This window comes from Myxine glutinosa, chromosome 9 (genome assembly GCF_964187855.1).
Source record: "Myxine glutinosa chromosome 9, kmMyxGlut1.1, whole genome shotgun sequence".
NCBI lineage: Eukaryota > Metazoa > Chordata > Myxini > Myxiniformes > Myxinidae > Myxine > Myxine glutinosa.
In genome coordinates this window covers 88,442,888-88,468,551 of record NC_136269.1, presented here as the reverse complement: position 1 = coordinate 88,468,551, position 25,664 = coordinate 88,442,888, and the positions used below count along the sequence as shown (strand labels likewise).

Genomic DNA, 25,664 nt, shown 5'->3' with positions numbered 1-25,664 from the left:
TTCATTGACTCTAAAAATACTCTATCTTCCTCATTCTTAATGTTTGTCATTGCATCTTTTGTCCATACACCAAAGGTCTTATCAAGACGTTCATTCATGGTTTGCAACTTAGCCAAAGTGCTTGGAGATTCTCGGCGAGAAACAGGTATTTGACGCAATTTGTTATTGTCATTAAGAAGGTCAAGTATTAGTTTGCAGCATTGATGGTCTGAAAGCATAGGAATATTTGCTTTAGTGTAGAATTTTTTCAGCTGGATAAGGACGATGCTGGCAGATTTCCATTTCAGTGGCTGAGTTTGTTTGCCTTCACATATTTCTTTCTGGATGTACCACATCACGCATCGAAGAACCTGCCGGCAAGTTGGGAGGCGGACTCCTGTCAATGTACCATCTGCTTCTGTAAAAGCATTGCCAAGACCAAAAATGGCACTTGCTAATCTGGTCTTCTTATCTGCCATCTGAAAGAAAATAAAGGATATTATTAGACTACTAGTATGGGACCCACGATTAGACCTCCGATTTCATTCATGTAAAAACACAAACTAATTATCAAACCATCGTTTTTTGCATAAAATTGTTATATTTGTATTCCTCTCATCAAGACCTTCAATTTGATACCAAACATGACTAGGTTTGGGTGTAAAATAACAAAATCAAACATTTTTACATAGTGCGGCCCCGAAAATGGCCCTAAATATATAAAAGTGGCCGGTGGCCACCCAGGACCACCTCTGATTTCATTTATTTTTTGCATACATACTTCTACCAACAAGTGTAACATTTGAGAGAATAGACATTAAAATCCAAGAACCTAAGGGCGTTTGATGCACCCTACTCCAGGTCTTCAAAACAGCTGTTCACCACCATCTCTTATCTTCCCCCATCCAAAACCATGATCTTTTCTACCCCCACTAACTCACCCCAGATCCACCTTGTTTGAAATTCCAACTTCTTTCCTGGAAGTCTTGGCAGTGTCCATATGTTTTAGACCTCTCCCACCCCCCCCCCCCCTTCCCATGCCTCCCCCCCAAAGCCCTCTCCCTCCCACAGTTCTCTCGATGTCTCCATGTCTCTCGGTCCCTGCTCTCAAATGTTGTGTTTGTGTCCTTCCCCCTCTCTCCCCATCTTGTCTACCGCTCCCGATGTTATTTGTTTTGTGTGTCTGTTTGTCTTTCTGTGTGATTAATGTTCGCTCTTTCACGAGCCTCGATCTTGTATACAAAAAAAATAATAATAATAAAAAAAAAAATTAGAGGCAGAAATAGAACAAAATATGTATTTTACAGTGGCCATTTTGAAAATCCAAAATGGCCACCATACAGGTATCTCTCCAACTGTAAACATTGATTTTTAGTTTCCTTATGCTATAACCTTTCCAAAAATGTATAGGTTTGCTAATCTACCATGATTTTGAACGAAATATAATTTATTGACATAGTGAACCTGACTATACATTCAAACTGACCAATCTGAGGCTTTTGGAGAAACTTGAAAATATTGTTACGTTTGTGGGGGTAGGCATGAAATACCTTAAGAAATTAGGAATAAATAGCTTAGAATGGACCGTGTGACGCAAAGAAGAAGAAGCCATCTCAATGTACATAATCAGGGTAAATGTTCAGGTTAAGAGTGTTTGCATGTCGCCATAATGTTTGCCATAAGAGTGTTTGCATACGGCATGTTTTTTTGTGTTAACTAGTTCTAGGGTGTAAGATTAATAAACCCCAGTTTGTCATTGGCCCCTGTGATTTTTGCCTTCGTTTTATTTCATCAAAAAGGGCCGCCATTACAACCATAATCGCCTGACAGAGGCCCAAACATTTGCCGATTGGCAAAGAAACCCCGCCAGCCGAACATTCTCGAAGGACGGCGAGGCTCCGCCTCGAGGACCGGAATTGACAAGCCACGCCCCAAGCTTGGTCATTGGGCGTCAATAATGGCCATGAGGCCACGCCCCGAAGGACGATTGGTTGGGACGATTCGACGGTGCTGGGCGATTGGTCGAAAGGATGACATCATCAGGATGATCGGAGAAAAAGCAAGAGCCGACGACATTTTCTCTCTCTTGGTGCTGGCGTTCGTTGAAGGCGGTCGCATTTTCTCTTTGTTCTGGCTCGCGTGAAAGGCGGTCGCATTTTGGGTTTGTGTGCGATGGTGGAGCGAGTTCGGAACCTGTGTGGACCTGGTGCAGAGAAGGAGCACTGTGGCAAATTTTGGTCGTGAGGAGGGGGTGTTGCCGACGGTTCGTGGAGCTCGCAGCGTTTCGGACGGAGTGGAGAGCGCGAGGGGACCGCCGGCCCAAATTACCTCACATTCGTGGCGCGGCGAAAGAGCGGCTCGGCACCATCTTGAGCAGGTCAACGTGCGGCCATTTCGTCGACCGACCAGACCTGTGACGACCTCACTGAGACCAGAGCTAAGTGGCTGCACGACATAAACATTATTTATTATCTTTTACTTTTATTTTCCCCATGTTCGTATCTGAGTCGGAGTGGAGGGACCCTCATTTAGGAATTTTTAGTTTACCCTCCCTTTATTTGTTCCCATGCATTATTTTAATAAACCCATTATCTGTTGCATCTTACTTGGTGTTCTGTCTCGTTTATTCGTGGTGGGTCCGAGGAAGCCCAGTGAACTCCATGCAGGTAAGCGCTTGCTACCATCCACCCCATGCGTATCACTACCGCCAAGTTGGGTATACGCCTCGGAGTAAAGCTCGTTTCGGTCATCCGTCACCCCGGGGTCTTAACCCCGGGGACACGACAATATATTACACACATATTGGGCAAGGATATTTGGAGACGTCAATGTACTTGAACATTAATTGCAGCATTAGAATATCAGTTAGACAAAGGACGAATCAACATGAGTTGAGACATGCACCTTCGAACCCAGTATCATTATGAAGAAGTTCGTACATGGAACACAAAACAGACCAATCCAAACATTTAAGATATTTTTAGATGCTTCTTCAATATCCAAGAAATACATTTTTCTCAACGTTGATGGAAGCTGCTGGTGTCACTCTATATTACACAGGTGTCAAAAGCCTACATCTGCTGGTCTGCACCATGAACAAATTCCAAATTCCTGCCATAACTACTACTGGGAAGGCAACGATACTATGCAAAGTCAATTCAAAAACTAGTATGTGATGTCTGCCATGCAGCCTCTGGCAGAAAAAAAAACAAGATAAAAAGCTCGTTTGGAACGTTAGTGCAACAAGCCTTGGTAAGGGACCAGTAGATGGAGTAGGTACAACCCTTAAAAGGATTGCTGCAGATGGTGTGAAAACGAGTAAATGTATCATCAGACCTGCAGACCTGGACAAAATCACAGACTGGGCAAACAAATGGAACATGTCTTTCAATCCTGATAAATCTCACACTCTTACGATGTCTCTCCGAAAAGACCGACTGGACAACCCTCCCATCCACTTTCTGAATAATCCTCTCCAAGAAGTTCTGTCACTCAAGCTTTTGGGTCTCACTATTTGCCATGATCTTTCCTGGGAAAACCACATTTCAAATCTGGCCTCCAAAGCCAGTCGCCGACTGGGCATCCTCCGTCGTGCAAAGTCCTTCCTTGGCACACCTGAGCTCCTCACCACATACAAGGCTTTCATCCGCAGCTCTATGGAATATTGCTCTCCCCTCTGGTCTGGTGCTCCTGCCTCACATCTAGCTCGTCTTCACGCTGTTGAAACCAAAGCGTTCAGAATCATTGGAATCTCCCGCGATGAAGCTAACTCCAAGGGCCTTTCACTCACTCACCGCAGGCAGGTTGGTGGTCTTTCCATCTTCTACCGACTCCTCTCTGGCCTTGCCCCCCCCCCAGCTCTCTCTGGGCTCTGTCTCCCAAATATTCCTGCAGGTTGCACAAGATCTGCCTGCAACCCTCTTATGGTTAAACTGCCAAAATCAAGACTTTCTGCTCACCTTCACTCCTTCATTCCTCTTTTCTCCCGCCTCTGGAACAAACTCCCTCACTCTCTTCAATCCCACTCCACCCTCCAGGTCTTTAAAACAGCTGTTCACCACCATCTCTTATCCTCCCCCATCCAAAACCTTGATCTTTTATACCCCCGCTAATTTCGGTCCCCTTGTGTTTTATACCCCTCCCCCCCCCCCCCTTCCCACGCCTCCTCCCCCCAAGCCCTCTCCCTCCCACACTTCTCCCTGCTCTCAAATGTTGTGGTTGTGTGCTTCCCCTTCTCTCCCCATCTTGTCTTCCGCTCCCTGTTTTTGTATATTTTGTTTGTCTGGTTGATTTGTTTGTGAAATAAATGTTAGCTCTTTCACGAGCCTCGATTCAGTATACAAAAAAAAAAAAAAAAAAAAAAATCAGTAGTGCAGAAGACTTCCACGAAGCAGAAAAGTAATAATCAATTAAAACTACTTCGGTAACAGCTGCTTCCATTGGTGAACGTGCAGTTTTACTGAACTTAGAACGTGTTCACAAGCACAAAATAAATTCAAAAAAGCACAACAAATAAGTGGCATTTCACAGTACCACTTTATTGGACCGAGTGCGGCAGGATTCATCACTGAAAGGTACACACCTGAGTGTGCTACAACCAGAGATTCCAGTCATGTCGAAGCAGATCAAGACAATGGAATCAGCCTCCTGGATGCATATGCTCCACAGAGAGGTCAATTAGTTGCCGTCAAGATCACTGGAAAACATCCTGATGTTGCATATGTGTACATGGCATAGATGTTGGAATTAGATGGCACATATGTAAATCTGAAGTACCAATTCAGAAGCGGTAACCTTTCCCCCTGGCTGGCCGACTTGGACTACTAATGGCAACCTGTTCTCGACATCATGTGTGAAATGCCTGTACCCTAACTTGGCCAACAACAGAGAGCAGCTTGGATAAGGCCAGAAATGCAGTGTTGTGCTTGCCAGGAATAAATACAGTTTCTTTCAAATGAGGATTTAATTATTTCATGAATGTGGATGTAAGTCCTCGCGTGTTTAGACGATTGCTGACTTGCTGTATTTCATTTTTGTTTCAAATTCGAGCTCATCGACAAGTTGAAGATAGATTGTAACTAAGAAAGGTTATCAACTTGCTTTCAATGTTTTTTGGGTGCTGTTAGACTGAATTATCTTGTTCATGCATTGCAAGATGTGAGTCACATTTTAGTGTCACGCGAGTCGCGGCATTTTAACCTTCAACCCTATTTTTACACCCCCAAGCACATATCGTTGAATATTTCAGAAAGCACCATGTTTTCAATAATTATGTGTATTTATGACATTGTTTGCTAGCACGTTTCACCCATGCAGCTAAATGATTGATTCGATAGAGGCATAATCGACCGGGTTTATTTCCTCTTTTCTTTTTACATCCAAATGGGTGAAGATAGGATGGCAGCCTTAATTTTCCGTTAAACGATACCGTGGCTCACATTGGCACTGCTTAAGAATGGTATAGTTAAATTTAACTCAAGCAGAAGTCAAACCAAGTCTGGCCTGTTCAGCATTCCCACCTGAGCACATGGATAATGATGCTGGAACCCTGGGTTCAAATACCATATACGTATACTGTATTTATTTGTCCAATGTCTACAAATGCCCTTACAACACAATTACACCAATGTCTCCTGATATCCCTGTCCAAAATATTATACTTCAAAAAGCTTGACCACAATCTTTAGACACCAGAAAATTAGAGTCCAGAAAACCACCTAACCTGTTCATATCATTTTTCTTCGTTTATATGCAGCACAAAGCTGTGGGGTAACATAAATGGCTGAGGTCATGTGCCACTGAGGCAATCCCCTCTGCTGGTTCGGGCAGGAATTTGTAATTTGATCATAATGCTGGTGATAGCTCGCCTACTCTTCACGAAGGAAACCATGGGATCTTTAACATCCACCAACGAATGCCGGAAGAAGGGACGCCCGTTTAACGTCCATCTGAGGGACGGCACACATATTGATGAAACACCGGCATGACAGATTATAGTTGGGTTGGGATTCCAACCCAGGTTAGACAGCTTAGAGGTGAGTATGCATACCTCTAGGGTCGAGGCCATCCTTTCAGTTCATATCATTATTATTTCATATGCAGCCTGTGGCAGCTGGTTGCATCATTTATGGGAGCACAACTGTGCTGCTGATGCAGTGCCTCGTTTCCAGTAAGCTGGTACTCATTTTGCTGACATCGGAAGGATGACAGACTGAATCAATCCACCTCGTATTATGTAACGCCATGACAGGTACTCAAACACAAAACCCTAAGATCTTAAGGCAGTTGCCTTAACCGTTATGCTAACACAGGCTATGGTCATATCATGATTCATATTGTTGCGAATATGGAATTTGGCCTCCATATCCGCTTGTAAATATTCCCCTATTTTCTCCAATACTCCCCAACTTTCCCCAATCCCCCATTCCCTAGTCCCATTGCATGTAAATAACAATCAGTAGAGCCGACCTTCCCCTTATTCCCCCATTAAATGTCGTGCCCAGGTCCACCGCACCACACGTAGACAACTTTCGGACATCTTCCTAGTTATTCTTATTCTATGTCAGTTAAGGCCTCGTCTCCATTAATTATGACTCTTCGTTGCACCAGAATGTGATTATATGGCATCAGTAGTGAGTTTAGGACCTTTCCCATACCTCCTTCCATCTTCTTCCCCAACAATTACAACAACAACAGAGGAGATGGCGGCGGAGCGGGGGAGGATGCGTCCTCACACCGGCTCGATTAGCTCCAGACCATGCGCTCCACGGGGTTACCACGAAGGGGCTCCTTGTCAGCTCCTCGTCAAGGGCGGAGCCTGGTAAACCCCCCGCACGCACCCAATGAGAAGCAACGTGCCGATTCCACGAGGCGGAGCTAACGAGCCGAGGGCGTGTCACTCCCCGCCGGATATACGCGGCCCCGCGCCGGATGTGACGTCAGATGCGCCCCGAGCTGGAGAAAGAACGTTGCCTGCGATCGCGGAGAGGAAGAGAACCCGCCTGTGAAAGAACGTCCCCTCCGAGCGCTGTGAAACCTCCCGCATCTCTGGACCGGACCGGGTCGATTCTAACCTTTGAGCACAGGTGCACCTGGAGCCATCGACAACCGCTTTCCTGCCATCAACCCCCGTGTGAGTCAGCTTTGTCCCGTTTATCTGTCGTCTGTTGGGAATAATATAAGATTGTGTCTAAGTGCCTGTCTTCCTATGATGTACCTCTCGTCCTTGTAATCTAACCTTTCCGTACGAATATAATCTCCTCCGGAGGTCTTGAGAACTGAACCCTTGGTGTCGTATTGTGTTATTGTAATCCAGCCGGGTGTCTTCTTTTCCTTATTGAGCCAGCATCGCGCGACTAGTCAACGTTCGGGCACAATCGGGTAACTTGTGCAGACGTGGTCATACCATAAAACCGCTCGGTAAATAACATCCAAGCCACGTCTGTAACAATTGGTGTCGAGGAGTGGAATTCGAACCCGGGACTAAATTAGTTAGGCCCAAATTTTGGGAGGGAAAATCGAGCCGGAGCGCGTACGGCGCTCGACCGAATCGATTCGGAGCGCGGTCCCGCGGTTACTGCGCTCGACGAAATTATAACGGAAAAAAAAAAAAATTTGGATTTGTTTTACGAAACTCGAATTTTGCAAGTCGCGCTATGGCGGATCAAGACGGCTGGGGTCCGGTAGGGGAGAGTGAAGCAGGGTCGGTCCAGGACCAAATTGAGGGACATGAGGGACATGAGGAGAGCGAAACAGCGGGGGTAGCAGACGCGCGAAATGGCGCCTCGCACATAGCTACGGCGGCCGCACCCGCTGCACAAGTGGGAGGGATGGCCCAGATGCAGGTCCTCATGGAGCAATTTATGGCGCAAATGCAGGCGTCCCTCAAACTGCAGAGTAACCAATTGGGGAACCGGATGGATGCTCAGAGTGAGCAAATGAGGGTTGATAGTGGGCGAATGGAGGGCCAAATGGGGGTAATGGGAAACCAAATGGGGGTAATGAGGGACGAAGCGAGGGGTACCAGTGAGAAGTTAGACAATAATTTTGAGGGGTTAGACAACGGGATAAAAGAAGTGAAAAATGGGTTAACGGGGGTAGAAAACAGAATGGCCGCTCAAGAGAATCAAATGGAAGGGATGCAAAAGGGGTTAGAGGGGGTAGAAAACAGAATGGCCGCTCAAGAGAATCAAATGGAAGGGATGCAAAAGGGGTTAGAGGGGGTAGAAAATAGAATGGCTGCCCAGGAGAATCAGATAGAGGGAGTGAAAAATGGGTTAGAGGGGTTAGAAAACAGTATGGAAGGCAAATTGAGGGACATGAGGGACCAAGCGGAAAGGGAAGTTAAACAAATGGAGCAGCAGATAGAGGGGGTCAGAATGGGGGTAGAAACCAAACTGGATGCTCACAGGGAGGAAATGGAGCAGATGAGGGTGGCATCTGGGCAGGAGATGCAAGTGATGGGAGAGCAGATCAGAAGAGGAGTGAGTGAGGAGGTCGGAGGAGTGCGCGAGGAGGTGAGGCACTGTAAGGAGCACATGGAGAAGGAGGTGAGAAAGGGGACTGTAAAGTTACAAGGGGGCATAGAGGTCCTGACGCAGGAGGTGGAACAGCTGACGGAGGGACAAAAAGAAGTAAAGGAGCAGGTTCAAAGGAACACTGCGGTATTAGGAGGATTAAAAGCGACACAAAACGACATAAAAAACGACTTGATAGCGACAAAGAGGGAATGTCAGATGGTACGTGAGGGACTGACAACGAGGCTGGACGAGGTGATAGAGGTTATGGAGACGACGGACCGGCAGGTGAGGACGCACATGGAAACGGTCAAGGTAGCCTTAGAGGATGAGCTTGAGGAGACGTACCGGGACATAAAAGAGGTGAAGCAGAAATTAGAAGAAGTGGAAGAAGGGGTGAGCGAAATTAAGAAGCGACGGAGAGAGGATAACAAAGAGATAAAGGAGGAAGTAAAAGAATTGGTCCAAAGTCTGTGTTTGGATCGTGATGATGTGCTCATTAACCGGATGAGGGATTCGCAGGTGATGGAGGAGAAGCGAAGAGGAAGAGGACCCGGTGTAAGTGGTGACCAATATGGTCGTGCGTATGATGCGCCAGGGGATTTAAGAAGCTTGGGGATTGGGTTGGATCCGGGTGTTCGTGAAAGGCCGTTGGTGAGGTGTGTGACAGGTCTGGTGTGCGAAAGAGGAGGTGTGCGAGAAAGTCCGACTCTGGGGTGTGTGAGGAAAAAGTGTGTGCCAAGGAGTGAGGGTGTTGGCGAGAATGAGTCGGTCGTAGCGTGTGTGCGAGGGAGCACATGGAAGCGCGGTGTGGTGAGTGTTACAGAGGGTGTGACGGGAGAGTGTGTGCAGGAGTGTGCGCGAGAAAGGTGTGTGACGGACAGGTGCATGGGGAAAGAGTGCGCTGTCAAAGGCAAGGAAGAATGCACGCCTGTGGTGAGTGTTGCAGAGGGTGTGACGGGAGAGTGTGCGCAAGAGTGTGCGCGAGAAAGGTGTGTGATGGACAGGTGCATGAGGAAAGAGTGCGCTGTCAGAAGTAAGGAAGAGTGTCCACCTGTGGTGAGTGTTACAGAGGGTGTAACGGGAGAGTGTGCGCGAGAAAGGTGTGTAACGGACAGGTGCCTGAGGAAAGAGTGCGCTGTCAAGAGTAAGGGTGAGTGCGCTGTCAAGAATGGTGGTGAGAGTAGTGAGAGTGACATGGAGCGTGAGTTAGTTGTGACAGGTGAGCGAGGATGTACACCTGGGATGGAAGGATGCACACCTGGAATGGTGGAGCGTGAGTGGGAATGCACGCTGGAGCTGGTGGTGAGGCACGTGGTTGGGTGTGCGAATGAGGGCACACCTGTGATTGTCACAGAGGAGGTGACCGAGGAGGGGGCGCGAAGAGGTGTATTGGTGAGGTGTGCGAGCAACGAATGTGTGCCAAAGTGTTCGGTGGTCAGGTGTGTGACCAAGGCTGTGAGTGGAATGGGTGTGCCTGGGTGTGTAAGGAAAGGTACGAGGAGCATGAGCACGGCTGGATGTGTGAGCAAGGAACGGGCTTCGGGGTGTAAGCATGCAGGTGAAGCATCGACATTAAACGGGTTAGAGGTTAGAGCGACTTTTAGCCGAAGCAGGCCCTCGGTGCGTGCCGGGCCTCGCTTTGAACGGCCGCGTCCAGGCTCCACTAGGCGGAGCTGGCAGCCCGATAGAAAGGGTCGTCATGGCGACCACTTTTTGGTGAGACGTGCCGGCAGGTCGAGAGCGGGGCATTGGATGGCTCCGTGCCGAGGTGGTGCGTGGGATCTCGGCACGGGTAAGCCCCCGTCCCTGCACCGAGTGCCGGACGCATCCAGCCGCTGGCACAAAACAACCAGCATCCATTGCTTGGCTTTACGAAACCGGGCTTTGGACAGGGATTGGCGCACCGAGAGGTATTAGTGAGTCGACTGGGTGATGAGGTTAGTGTTTTGGACCCAAAATTAGAGAAAAACAAAATTTGACGATTGGCAAGGGATTGGCAGTAGTGATTGGCAGATGATGGGTAGTGATTGGCAAATTTTTAATTTATTGAAATTTGATGTGCAAAATTGGTAGTGAGAGACCCCCGATGTGGTGGGATGGCATCCCTGCCACCCTTCCCATGTGGGGCAAATGCGCAATAGCTTATGGGGTGTATGGCAGTGAAAACTAGCCCGGGTGGGTTAGGTTATATGTGTGTAGGGATCTAGAAAGAGGACATTAGGTAACGTTAAGTTTAGTTGGTGACTGATACCTGTAGTGGGGACGCAGGTAGATTAGTATGGATGATAATGACGTGGGAGCGCAATAGTTTAAAGGGACGACTGGGAAGCGCAAGTTTCAGAAGGGAGTAGTTAGCTGAGATGATGCTGTGTGTGTGAGAATTGAACAGGTGTGATTGCACAGGTGTGCAACTGGACAGGTGTGTGGAGCAGTGTATGAGTAGTGAGTGTGTGGATCAGCGCGAATGCGCTTGGGGAGAGAAGGGTGCAGGTGGCACCAGGTGTGAGAGCACAGGTGTGCAAGTACAGGTGTGTGGAGAGAGTTGGAGTAAGTGGTACGGAGTGGTGTGCATGGTGCGAAGGTGTGGATGGGGGAAGAGTGGACCCCCTTTCACGAATACCCGGGGCGGGTAGTGTAAGTGTTAGGTAGAGGGTGCAGGTAAATTGTGGTTGGATATTGGCATTTGTGGTGCGGTGGCAGAATGGTGTTGTGGATGGGTGCATTAGTGTTGTGGAAATGGCTGGGCGTGTAGCCTGTTAGTGTGTGTAGTTGGTTGGGCACTCCACCACTGTGAGGATGTCGGCCAGGTGAGGCCGCAGGTGGGCTCTGGGAGCCGGTAGTTGTGAGTGGGTGCCTGAGGATCCCGGGTGTGGATCGGGCAGCCCAGTGCCAGAGAGGGCACGGAGTGGGGAGAGCGCCAGAGGGCCTTCCCCAGGTAGATAGGTTAGGGTAAGGAGCAGGTAAGCTCGGAGGCAACTGCAGTGGTGGAGGGGTGCAGGTGGGTAGACCCACTGGGAGAGGTACACGCCGCAGCCCAGAAATTGTGCGAGGGCACCAGGAGATGAATCGGGGGAGTGAGACCCCAAATTGAAAAGCACCACAGGTTGGCCAATGGGAATTGGTTTTTAGAACCCATAGAGTAAGAGGGCCAATGGTTTGGCCGGAGAAAGACCCCGGGTAGTGTAAAGTTGTTAAAGTCATTTAGGAAATAGTTAGGATTGATGAACCTGTCGCACCATACGCAGCCACTTACCTGTGGTGATGATGATGACTCCACACCTGTGTTTTCTTTGGTTGTTGCAGGAAATGAGAATTGCTGTTGGATTTGTGAGACGCATCACGACGTGGATGAGACATTGGGGTGATTCCATCTCTCCCTCCCTAGGAGGGACTGATGATGAATTGGTAATGGCAAATTTTGATGTGCAGTTGGAGATGGCAAATTTTGATGAGAGTTGAAAATGGCAAATTTGATTGGTTAGGAGGGAGAGAAGACGAATTTGGTTTATGGGAGGAACGGGGAAGACAGTAGGGATGTTTGTTGATTTGTAAAGTAGATGTTTATGGGTAGTGTTGTGTTTTGTGGATGCAGTAAGGGGTAAGGGAGGGGCCATGTAGGTTACCTGGTGGGGGGGGGCGTACGATAGGAACGTACCTGTCTCACCTGGTTCCCATGTGCCCCCAGTGTGCATCACCTTACATTGCGTGCACTTTTGCGCCCTTACCACCTTACTCACTTGTTTCTTCTTTTGTCTCCCACCTCCGAGGATCTGGCTTTGGGGTAGAGAGAGAGGAGAGAGAGGTGCTGGCTGCGCAGTTGTGGGCCTGCACTTTCGCTGTTTGCTGCCGGGATCGATACACCATATGGACCGCAATGTTTGTGGCCACCCACAATGGACCGCAGTTCGTTTGCGGCCAAGCACCACCCGGGGATGGACCTATGGGTCAACGTGGCACCTATGCCATAAAGGTGAACCACTGTTAATTAACACCACTGAAGGCCACACGAAGAGCAAGAGACACCTGCAGGGTTAGGGGTTGTCGCATTTATTTTTAATCATTGAACAATGGTGACTGCACCGATTGGTGGTGGGGTGGTGCTGTTGATGCTCGGGAAGGGTGCTCTGCACGTTATTAAAGGCCGTCGGCCACAGAGCACTCGTGGGTTGGTGTATCGATGCTGGCAAGCGCGCTCTCTCTATGCATAACATCTGCATGTGTTCCTCCAAAAACAGGTCCTGGATCGTAGTGTAAATAGCAGCGTAGTCTTGTAAATAATGCTCCCTACCGGCTGTATGTGTAGTTTGAGAATTCTTTCCGGATTCGGTTATCCTGTGGGTGTGTTTCTGTGAGGAGGAGGGTGCAACGTCGCAGGGGGACATATTTACTCATTTGTGAATATCTGTAAAACTGTCGCACTCAGGGTAGAGTTAATAGTAGAGGGAACTACATTGCGTGCCACACTAAAGTAGGTAAAAATTTATCGGGTCGGGACGCCCCGAGGGTAGAGAAGGGTGCAATGTTGCGAATATGGAATTTGGCCTCCATATCCGCTTGTAAATATTCCCCTATTTTCTCCAATACTCCCCAACTTTCCCCAATCCCCCATTCCCTAGTCCCATTGCATGTAAATAACAATCAGTAGAGCCGACCTTCCCCTTATTCCCCCATTAAATGTCGTGCCCAGGTCCACCGCACCACACGTAGACAACTTTCGGACATCTTCCTAGTTATTCTTATTCTATGTCAGTTAAGGCCTCGTCTCCATTAATTATGACTCTTCGTTGCACCAGAATGTGATTATATGGCATCAGTAGTGAGTTTAGGACCTTTCCCATACCTCCTTCCATCTTCTTCCCCAACAATTACAACAACAACAGAGGAGATGGCGGCGGAGCGGGGGAGGATGCGTCCTCACACCGGCTCGATTAGCTCCAGACCATGCGCTCCACGGGGTTACCACGAAGGGGCTCCTTGTCAGCTCCTCGTCAAGGGCGGAGCCTGGTAAACCCCCCGCACGCACCCAATGAGAAGCAACGTGCCGATTCCACGAGGCGGAGCTAACGAGCCGAGGGCGTGTCACTCCCCGCCGGATATATGCGGCCCCGCGCCGGATGTGACGTCAGATGCGCCCCGAGCTGGAGAAAGAACGTTGCCTGCGATCGCGGAGAGGAAGAGAACCCGCCTGTGAAAGAACGTCCCCTCCGAGCGCTGTGAAACCTCCCGCATCTCTGGACCGGACCGGGTCGATTCTAACCTTTGAGCACAGGTGCACCTGGAGCCATCGACAACCGCTTTCCTGCCATCAACCCTCGTGTGAGTCAGCTTTGTCCCGTTTATCTGTCGTCTGTTGGGAATAATATAAGATTGTGTCTAAGTGCCTGTCTTCCTATGATGTACCTCTCGTCCTTGTAATCTAACCTTTCCGTACGAATATAATCTCCTCCGGAGGTCTTGAGAACTGAACCCTTGGTGTCGTATTGTGTTATTGTAATCCAGCCGGGTGTCTTCTTTTCCTTATTGAGCCAGCATCGCGCGACTAGTCAACGTTCGGGCACAATCGGGTAACTTGTGCAGACGTGGTCATACCATAAAACCGCTCGGTAAATAACATCCAAGCCACGTCTGTAACAATATATATTCCAAGTGGAGAAATGGTAGATTAGAGTGAATAAAGCATTTCACACAAATCTATTCAAACGAGAATGCTGGATAGAGGTACCTCCGCCAGGATGAACAGTTTACGTTTTGTATCTCATTGATAGGCCGGTCTGCATCCCTGCCTTTGCCCAATTATAATTGGCTTGTTCTTGTCACCGACTCAACTCATCCACCAAGTTTTGTCGAAATCCATCGACAATCTTTTGAGATATCGTGTTATACGTCATTTTTAGCCCCATCACTCAATGGTGACGAATCACTTTAAAAAATTCTTGCATCGAAATCCGGATCGGGATATTCACCAAAATTTAATCAATTTGGTCTTGTCACACACCTAACCCCGTCTATCAAATTTCCTCGATCAACATCCACAACTTTTTGAGATATCGTGCACACAGATGTACAAACACACAGGGGTGAAAACATAACCTCCGTGGTGGAGGTAATAACTTTTACAATCTTATCAAGAAGCACCTGTGGGATTAAAATGAACGTAAGGGTTCAGGTCACACACCACCACACCTGGATTTCTTTTATCACAATAAATGAAAGCGTCCAAACAGGCTGAACAAGAACTCCCACTAAAGCCAGATCAACAACGCAATAGCCGTATAAATGTTTTCACAACCTTTTTCATCAAGACAACTCACAGTTTGTACGTTTATAAATGCTCCCAACTAGCTCTGAACTTTCATAGGTAAGAAACAAAGTATTGTATGTAACCTGGTGTCTGATTTGAAACGAAACTTCTGTCCAAAACCCTCTGCAACTTGACAAAGTTATAAAATGTTGAGGTGCTGTTTCACACAGCAGAACTCATTCGTAAAATAAGAAAGACAACCTCTTCTCCTTGCAAAATGGGTATGGTATATAAAACAGAGAGATAAACTGTGGCCCTAAATGCGGCATGACAGTGACGTCATGAGCATAAACTATGTCAACACATCACCTCCAAACGAAGATATCGTCTGTGTGGCACTCGGGTCTTTGGATACCGAGATCTATGGTCACAAATAAATTAAATCAGACTCGCCGATCCAGATTTTGCCCTTATTATGGGCTCGTCAAGACGACATACTACCACATCATTTATTTGTGACCATGCAAAATTGGTTAAATAAAAATCGATCCCCATAACTTTATGAGGCAACAAGGTACAGGTCGAGTCCTATAACAGCAAATGCTGACACAACCTGTTAGCAACAAGAGCCATGTACCATACAAGCGTATTTTATCTGCCCTGCTGATCATCAGACAGGAGGTGCTAATCACCAGTTTAGGCATAATCATTTATTTGTGACCATAAATCTGGGTCTTCAAAGACCTGAATGTCACACAGACAGCTATCCCAGTTCAGAGGTGCTGTGTTGGTATAATATATGTGATGACGTCAGTGTCATGTCACATTTATGGCCAGCATTGCTCCTTTTGATATACGTATATCTTACTATAATGCAGCTGTCGTGTATGTGGGTATGTATGTATGTATGTATGTATGTATGTATGTATGTATGTATGTATGTATGTATGTATGTAGCCGAAATGGCACACACACACCACCAGGGGGCGTAGCACAAAAGTGCACGGGAAACTTCAGCTAGAATTCAATTGTAAAGACATATGTGCACAAAAAATAATTTAACTTGAAACTAATTCAATGATGCAACTATCACATAGTTTTATGAGGTGTTTGAGAAGAACATTACCTAACTGTCTGTCGTTAATGAGCCCTTCAGCTAATGTATATATAATACTGTTGGACCTCAACATTCGCTGTCTCAACATTCGCAGACACGCGTATTTGCTGTTGATAAAATGTGACCTGCTTCGACATTCACGGCCCTGTGCTTCGCATGTATTTGCTGTTGATAAAATATGACCTGCTTCAATATTCAAGGCCCTGTGCTTCACATGTATTTGCTGTTGATAAAATATGACCTGCTTCAATATTCAAGGCCCTGTGCTTCACATCGTGTGCAGTGCAGTGTTTGCAGTGCAGTGCAGTGCAGTGTGTGCAGTGTTTCACGGGCATATTCACCGATTTTCACAGGATTTTTTTATTTTCCCTTATGAATCATGAACCATTGGGAAACTACCCCACTTTCCCCATTGAAACAATACACCCACATTCATGGATTCAACATTCGCGGCATTTTCCAGGAACATATCCCCGGCGAATGTCGGGATCCGACAGTATATACATAAATCCATAATAATAATAAAAGGCAGCGTGTGTGTGTGTGTGTGTGTGTGTGTGTGTGTGTGTGTGTGTGTGTGTGTGTGTGTGTGTCTACGTGTGTGACTGTGTGTGAGTCGTTGTTTGTTATCCCCAAATATGCAGCTTTCAGAAGGTGGAACGGAACCCTCACAGGTCTCGATGTATCCACGTTTGTGTGTGTGTATTATGTATGAATGTGTGCATGCAGACCCTTATGTGTGTATGCATGCAAATTGTTTTTGCCTGCTATCCCCACCAAACTTGAGACCAACTGTCCCAAACCCATTACTTACCCAAATATTCTGAAATATTCAACTTGGTTATGTCAAGACAATTATACTCACACATAAATGGGCCTCGGGAGATGGAATGGAGATCTACCGGGTCTCAAAGTATCCACCTCTGTGTTAGCGTGTGTGTGTGTGCACATGTATGTGTATGTGCACATGTGTGTGTGTGTGTGTTTGGGTGTGTGTGTATCAGTTAGACACTACCATGTAGTGTGCGCGGGGCAGACGGTAGTGTGTGTGTGTGTGTGTGTGCGCACACGCGTGCATTCAAATTTTTAGAATCTGGATCCGGATCTTCAGCAAAATCTAATCATTTCGTCCTTATCACACACACAAATTTACACCAAATTTCGTTTGAATCCATCCATAATGCTTTGAGATATCCTGTTCACAGACAGACAGGGGTGAAAACATAACCTCCGTCCACCTTCGGTGGCAGAGGCACCTAGAACTGCACTTGGCATACCTCCGCCAGGCTGAACAGTTAATATTTTGTATCCCACCGATACAAAATCAGTGGGATACTGAATCTGGATTTGGGCCTTAACCAAAATCTAATCCGCTTGTTCTTGTCACATACCCAACTCATGCATCATATTTTGTCATAACCCGTCCACAACCTTTTGAAATATCATGCTATATATCGTTTTTGGCCTCATCTCTCAATGCTCAAGAATCACTTGAGAAATTAAAAATAACTCTCGCATCCACATTCAGATCTTCACCAAAATCGAAGGACTTTGTCTGTGTTACACACACAATCTGTCCACCAAGTTTCGTCCGAATCCATCCAAAACATTTTGAGATATCCTGCTGACAGACAAATAGGCAGACAGGGATGGAAACGTAACCTCCATCCACTTTTGGTGGCGGAGGTAATAACTGTCACTTCTTTCTCCAGAATGAAAATGCCAAATTTGTGAGTTGGTTTCCCAATCAACTGCAGGCATCCAACTTTACTATTGTCAGCAATGGAAATAAGAAATCAAACAAATGTCGTGAACAAGGAGACAAGCCTCAAAACTCATACAGACACAGACACAGACACACAGCTGATTATAATTTGATCGTGCATTCTGAGTTGCCTGTGAGAGAGCATGTGCACAGCCAAACCACGGCAGGTGGAAAATGCCCTTTGGCACATGTACGAATCAAAGACAATAAAATGAAGGCCGGGCTCTCTTGTTGATTTAAAGAGACAGATGGTAACACATGGTAGATATACTGGTAAAACGTTGAACATATTTAACTTGGTTACGTCAACAGTGGTAATTGCATTGCATTTTTGAAAATGTAAAAATTACCTTTGGACAAATACTGTAACCTTAAAGGCATAAAATCGAAACAAGATCATTGTGAGATCATAAAGAATGAGAATGCTAAAATTAGAGCTATTGGAAGAGTACGAGTGGTAACAAAATGCTGAAAGTTTTGGAAACCATTCTACACTCAAGAATTGAGATCATTTTTTTCTGCTGCCACAAAATTAGAAGGTGCAACAAGGTCTGGGTGAGCCAAGGCATTCAAACACAACTCAACAAATATCGTTAAGACCTTGGAAGCAAAATGATTCATCGGACAATTATACTCGCACATTAGCACAAACCACTGAAACCACCTCTCCAATGGAAACGGTTGCATGATTTTACCTTCAAATTATTTTCTGCTACAATGTCCAGCCTGACGATTTCAAAATGTTGCAAGAGAAATTGCATGATGGGAGCCTGACAGGGAGGTGGCATTCGGCTTGTGACCAAGTGTCCCAAACCCAGTACTTACCCATATCAGAGTTGTGGTGCTCGCGGCTATTAGGACTGTTGTTGAAAGGAAGCTTGCGCTTGGCGTTTTTCTCCTTGTTGTCCTTCTCCAGCTCATCCAGCTTGTGCGTTCGATTTTCCCCCATGACCTTGTCCTGTAAAACAGAAACAACACCAAACTCGCAAAGCACTCATCTTGGTGGCAACCATGCTCCAACCCCAAATAAACCCATATTACCTATTTAAGCGTAATCCTAATACGGTACACAACAAAACCCCAAAGTAATAAATTTGCACAATTATTATAAAAGAGACAGAGAAACCACTTTTGGCAAATGGCAAGACAAATAAATCATTCTTTTGGGTTGCTTAACTCACAATTACACAAGTGCCGCATTATGAGAACGTCAGTTATTTCACGAACGTGCACCTGCCCCCTCGTACCCAATAATGTTAACTGCATATAAATGGGATTTATTTTTTGCAAATACGATAACATTTGCAAGATGAACGGAAAGAAGAAATTAAGTTTAAAAAGCCTAATTATGGACAACATGATGATGAAAGCTTAAGTGTCATAAGTGTAGACATCTGTAGAAAAAACCCCACCAAAGAACTAGGTCAGACCAAACTCAAACGTGAAATCTCAATTTGTAAACACATTTGAAAACTATATACAATGCATGATCATTCTCACTTTGTGTACAGTATAAACTTTTTTTAATACACAAAGTCTAGGCCAATGGGAGATCAAGGTGACAGTGTAGAGGCAACGCACTGAGGAGACAGTGGATGCAACAAAGGGATGAACGAACAGGAGGTGGAGAGCGTAGCGGTAGCAGAATATAGCAACCTGCAAATAGATGGGGAGAGTTTGGGGAAGGTTAGTGAGGATACAAAACATGGGTCAACAAGAAGTTGGTGGTGTACTGCCAACCTGAAACCCTGGAGGTAAGAGTAGGTTTGAACAGACGAAGGAGGTCCCATAAACAGGAGAAGTGAGGAAAAGAAAAATGAGAAGTATGCCTGGATTTCAGAACTTTAAAAAGAAAGGGGTTGGGTTAGGGTTGTCCGAGGTAGAAAAACAAAGATGCCACAAAGCTGTCTGCGATACGAGAGAGCAGAAGGCCCTTATGCTTTTGCAACCACGCCAATCATGTTCTGAGTTTTGGATTCCACAAAATGCAGGAAAGAATGGTGTGAAGTCTGGGTACTAGCTTGTAGATAGGAGACAGCAGCAGTCAAATGAGTGATGAACAAAGGATATAGACGATACGAAGTTCATATTTACCAAGGAATAACTTGGTATGATGGAGGGTGCCCAGTCTGTAGTTATCCAACAATTAAAGAAAAGCTGACCTGCATTTGCCAAACATATATATATATACGAGTGGGGTCACCCGTGGGAATCCCACGGGCTTGGAGTCGCTACTGACAATTGATCAGATCCACAAATCATGTAATACACACAATTTATTTACTTCTGATAACATGTGAATGCATGTGCGTGCACATGGGAAATACAGTTTGAAATGTGTAATTACATCTCATGTAAAATGTGAATTCAAGAGCTCAAATCCTCTCCCTCCGCGACATCACGCACACTTCACCAGGGAGTGGATCACCCATGGCAGGGAGTGGGTCACACACATGGGGGAGAGTGGGTCACACACATGGGGGAGAGTGGGTCACACACACGGGGGAGAGTGGCTCACACACACGGGGGAGAGTGGCTCACACACACGGGGGAGAGTGGGTCACACGCATGGGGGTAACTTGGTCACACGCACACACACAGGGGAGTGGGTCACACACACACAGGTGAGTGGGGCACACACACACACACACACACACACACACACACACACACACATATACACACACACATACACACCCACGCACGGGGGAGTGGGTCACACACATGGGGGAGAGTGGGTCACACACACGGGGGACAGTGGCTCACACACACGGGGGAGAGTGGGTCACACACACGGGGGAGAGTGGCTCACACACACGGGGGAGAGTGGCTCACACACACGGGGGAGAGTGGGTCACACGCACGGGGGAGAGTGGGTCACATGCACGGGGGAGAGTGGGTCACACGCATGGGGGTAACTGGGTCACACGCACACACACAGGGGAGTGGGTCACACACACACACAGGAGAGTGGGGCACACACACACACAGGGGAGGGGGGCACACACACACACACACACACATGCACACACACACATATACACACACACATACACACCCACACACACACACACACACGGGGGAGTGGGTCACACACACACACGGGGGAGAGTGGGTCACACACACACACATGGGGGAGAGTGGGTCACACACACCAGGGGCACACACACACACACACACAAGGGGGAATGGGTCACACACACACACACTCGGGGAAGTGGGTCACACACACACGGGGAAGTGGGTCACACACACACACATGGGGGAGTGGGTCACACACACACACACACACACACACGAGTGGGTCACACACACACAAGGGGGAATGGGTCACACACACACACACACACACACACACACACACACACACACACACACATCTCGTTTTTTCATTTCTGTTCCTCACAATTCTATCCCTCTCTTTCATTCACACACACACACACACACACACACACACACACACACACACACACACACACACACACACACACACACACACACGGGAGTGGGTCTCACACACACACACAGGAGTGGGTCACACACACAAACTCACACGGGGGAGTGAGTCTCTCACACACACACACACACACACACACACACACACACACACACAGGGGAGTGGGTCACACACACACGGGGGGGGGGGGGGGAGTGGGTCACACACACACGGGGGGGGGGGGGGAGTGGTCACACACACACGGGGGGGGGGGGGAGTGGGTCGCACACACACAAACGGGGGTGTGGGTCACACACACACACATACACATGGGGGAGTGGGTCTCACACACACACACACACACACGGGGAAGTGGGTCACACACACACACACACGGGGGAGTGGGTCACAGACACACGTGGGGGAGAGGGACACACACGGAGGAGAGTGGGTCACATACGCGGGGGGGAGGGGGGGAGTGGGTCACACACGCGGGGGAGAGTGGGTCACACACACGGGGGAGAGTGGGTCACACACACGGGGGAGAGTGGGTCACACACACGGGGGAGAGTGGGTCACACACACGGGGGAGAGTGGGTCACACACACACACACGGGGCAGAGTGGGTCACACACACACACGGGGGGCAGAGTGGGTCACACACACACACGGGGCAGAGTGGGTCACACACACACACACGGGGGAGAGTGGGTCACACACATGGGGGAGAGTGGGTCACACACACAGGGGAGAGTGGGTCACACACATGGGGGGAAGTGGGTCACACACACGGGGGAGTGGGTCACACACACACGGGGGGGGGGGGGGAGTGGGTCACACACACACGGGGGGGGGGGGGAGTGGGTCACACACACACGGGGGGGGGGGGGAGTGGGTCACACACACACGGGGGGGGGGGGGAGTGGGTCGCACACACACATGCGCACACACACAAACGGGGGTGTGGGTCACACACACACACATACACATGGGGGAGTGGGTCACACACACACACACACACACACACACACGGGGAAGTGGGTCACACACACACACGGGGGAGTGGGTCACAGACACACGTGGGGGAGAGGGACACACACGGAGAGTGGGTCACATACGCGGGGGGGAGGGGGGGAGTGGGTCACACACGCGGGGGAGAGTGGGTCACACACACGGGGGAGAGTGGGTCACACACACGGGGGAGAGTGGGTCACACACACGGGGGAGAGTGGGTCACACACACACGGGGCAGAGTGGGTCACACACACACACGGGGCAGAGTGGGTCACACACACACACACGGGGGAGAGTGGGTCACACACATGGGGGAGAGTGGGTCACACACACAGGGGAGAGTGGGTCACACACATGGGGGGGAAGTGGGTCACACACACGGGGGAGTGGGTCACACACACGGGGGGGGGGGGGGAGTGGGTCACACACACACGGGGGGGGGGGGAGTGGGTCACACACACATGGGGGGGGGAGTGGGTCACACACACACGGGGGGGGGGGGTCGCACACACACATGCGCACACACACAAACGGGAGTGTGGGTCACACACACACACATACACATGGGGGAGTGGGTCACACACACACACGCACACACACACACACACACACACACACACACACACACACACACACACACACACACACACACACACGGGGAAGTGGGTCACACACACACACGGGGGAGTGGGTCACAGACACACGTGGGGGAGAGGGACACACACGGAGGAGAGTGGGTCACATACGTGGGGGGGCGGGGGGGAGGGGGTCACACACGCGGGGGAGAGTGGGTCACACACACGGGGGAGAGTGGGTCACACACACGGGGGAGAGTGAGTCACACACACATGGGAGAGTGGGTCACACACACACACACGGGGCAGAGTGGGTCACACACACACACACACGGGGGAGAGTGGGTCACACACATGGGGGAGAGTGGGTCACACACACAGGGGAGAGTGGGTCACACACATGGGGGGAAGTGGGTCACACACACGGGGGAGAGTGGGTCACACACACGGGGGAGAGTGGGTCACACACACGGGGGAGAGTGGGTCACACACACACAGGAGAGTGGGTCACACACAGGAGAGTGGGTCACACACACACAGGGGAGTGGGTCACATACACACACACGGGGGAGTGGGTCACACACACACACAGGGGAGTGGGTCACACACACACACACGGGGGAGTGGGTAACACACACACAGGGGAGTGGGTCACGCACACACACGGGGGAGTGGGTCACACACACACATACACGGGAGTGGGTCACACACAAACACACACACGGGGGAGTGGGTCACACACACACACAGGGGAGTGGGTCACACACACACACGGGGGAGTGGGTAACACACACACAGGGGAGTGGGTCACACACACACACGTGGGAGTGGGTCTCACACACACACACACACACACACACACACACACACGGAGGAGTTACAGGCATTGCCTGGTTTCCTTTCCTTGAGTTGTAATCAAAATATACCTTTGTTTCTTCAAAAAGTAATTAATGATTGAAGACGGGTCGATTCAGTCTTAAAATGCACATCAATCACGGGTGACTTCATTTTTAAACTTGAATGTATCGAAAAATTTTCGTTGTTCTATAAACTACAAAAATAAAAAAATAAAAAATATAGAGTATAGTTCTATAAAAATAAAAATAGATAAAAAAATAGATTAAAACCAAACGTTATTAATAAATATTGCATTTCATAGTTAGTTTCGATTATACAGGCCTTCTCATTAAAAATGCATTTTGTTCTATAAACGTTAACTTTCATCGAATATTTCTCGTCTATGTTATTTGGGCGGTGTGTGATAAACCGTTCCGATCTCGGCTATTTCCTGCCTGTGCGTTAACTTTCAAGAAATCTCCTTCCCGTTTTCTGCAACCGACTTTAAAACCATGTTGGCAACTGTGAAAAATGAAATCAGATCGTGAATTAGAGTCGAGATAAGTCGTGAGAGAGTCTCAATGGACTTTATGTTACAGGCCTTCGAAAATGCATTTCGTTCTATAAACGGTAACTTCAATTGAATTTCCTTCCCGTTTTTTGCAACCGAGTCCAAAACCATGTTAGCAACTGTGAAAAATGAAATCAGATGGTGAATTAGAGTCGAGATAAAGCCGTCAGAGAGTCTCAATGGACTTTATGTTACAGGCCTTCGAAAATGCATTTCGTTCTATAAACGGTAACTTCAATTGAATTTCCTTCCCGTTTTTTGCAACCGAGTCTAAAGCCATGTTAGCGACTGTGAAAAATGAAATGAGATATTGAATTAGAGTTGAAATAAAACTGTAAGAGCGAAGGCCTAACAAAACAGGCCTCAAAGCGATGCGTGTAAATAACATGGTGGATATTTGTTGTTGAAGCCCCTCCCGGACCGGGTATAGCCACACCCCAGGACAGACTCACAGACAGAATCACCTACGGAGAATTATTATTTTATATATATAGAATAATTTATAAATATATATATATATATATATATATATATATATATATATATATATATATATATATATATATATAAGGGGAGGGGGTATATATATATATATATAGACTTGGCATTTAATATGGAATTTTTTTTTTTTTTCTTGACTTGGGTTTACTTTCTTAACTCAGTATATCAATCTGGTGAGTTTCTTTTACACTTTGGTGATTTATTTGTTAAAAGAACCATGTCACTGAATGTCTGTCGCAGTAAGAAGTCAACAACAGGATTATATCACAGGTGGCGTGGCAAAATGTACGGACAGGTGCATTTGACGATTGGCTTCACAGTCTGGTATACAAGGGTTGTTGCGTTCTGTATTAGTGGAAAACAACTGCTGCACGTCTCCAAAAGTTATTGCCGCTTCCTCTGGAGATGGTCCGTCAACTCGACAATCCTGTTTGTCATGGAGTGGTGGCTTTACGAAATTACGGCATGAAACAGTGTGCTATTGCTCGGCAGTATGGCATCACTCAAGGTCAGGTGTCAAAGATCCTGAAACGAAATGCTCAGAGGGGTGTCCCTACTCTAATACCGAGGCCAGGACGTCCCCGCAGAACCACAAGGAGGGATGATCGCCAGCTGCACCGGTTAGTCCGCAATGGCCGTACCAAGTCAGCTAATCCGCTTCGGGCTGAGTGACAGCAACTGACAAATGTGCCTGTATCCAGAAGGCTAGTCAACCAAAGACTGGTTCAAGCAGGCTATCGTGCCAGGCGTGCCCTGAGAAGGCCACGCCTGACCAGACAACACCGCCAGCGCCGATTGCAGTGGTCCAGAGAGCACCGTCAATGGCAGCCAGGACACTGGAATCACGTGATCTTCAGTGACGAGTCTAGATTTCTGGTCTATCATCAAGATGGCCGCGTCCGAGTGTGCAGACAAGTGCATGAAGCCGACAACAAAGATTGTATAGTGCCAAGAGTCCAAGCTGGAAGTGGTGGGGTGACCGTTTGGGCTGCTTTTCATGCAGGGGGCAAAACTGACCTGGTTGTTCTGAATGGAAACCTGAACCAGTTCAAGTACAGGGCCATTCTGGAAGAAACATTGCTTCCATTTGCTCATGCAGCCTTTCGAAG

The 25,664-nt window shown here is 47.9% G+C and overlaps 1 protein-coding gene across 2 annotated transcripts in view; it reads right to left on the bottom strand.

Annotated features, from left to right (window-relative positions):
• The window catches only part of ANKRD11 (ankyrin repeat domain 11), a 319,696-nt gene that overhangs the window by 160,471 nt on the left and 133,561 nt on the right, over nucleotides 1-25,664 (bottom strand). The window contains exon 3 of one of the 2 annotated variants that reach the window (XM_068128855.2): nucleotides 18,447-18,579. The exons of the other annotated variant lie outside the window; for it this stretch is intronic. Within the exon in view, the coding sequence (XP_067984956.2) occupies nucleotides 18,447-18,579 (133 nt within the window). The remainder of the gene's footprint in view (nucleotides 1-18,446; nucleotides 18,580-25,664) is intronic. 2 annotated transcript variants of the gene reach the window in all.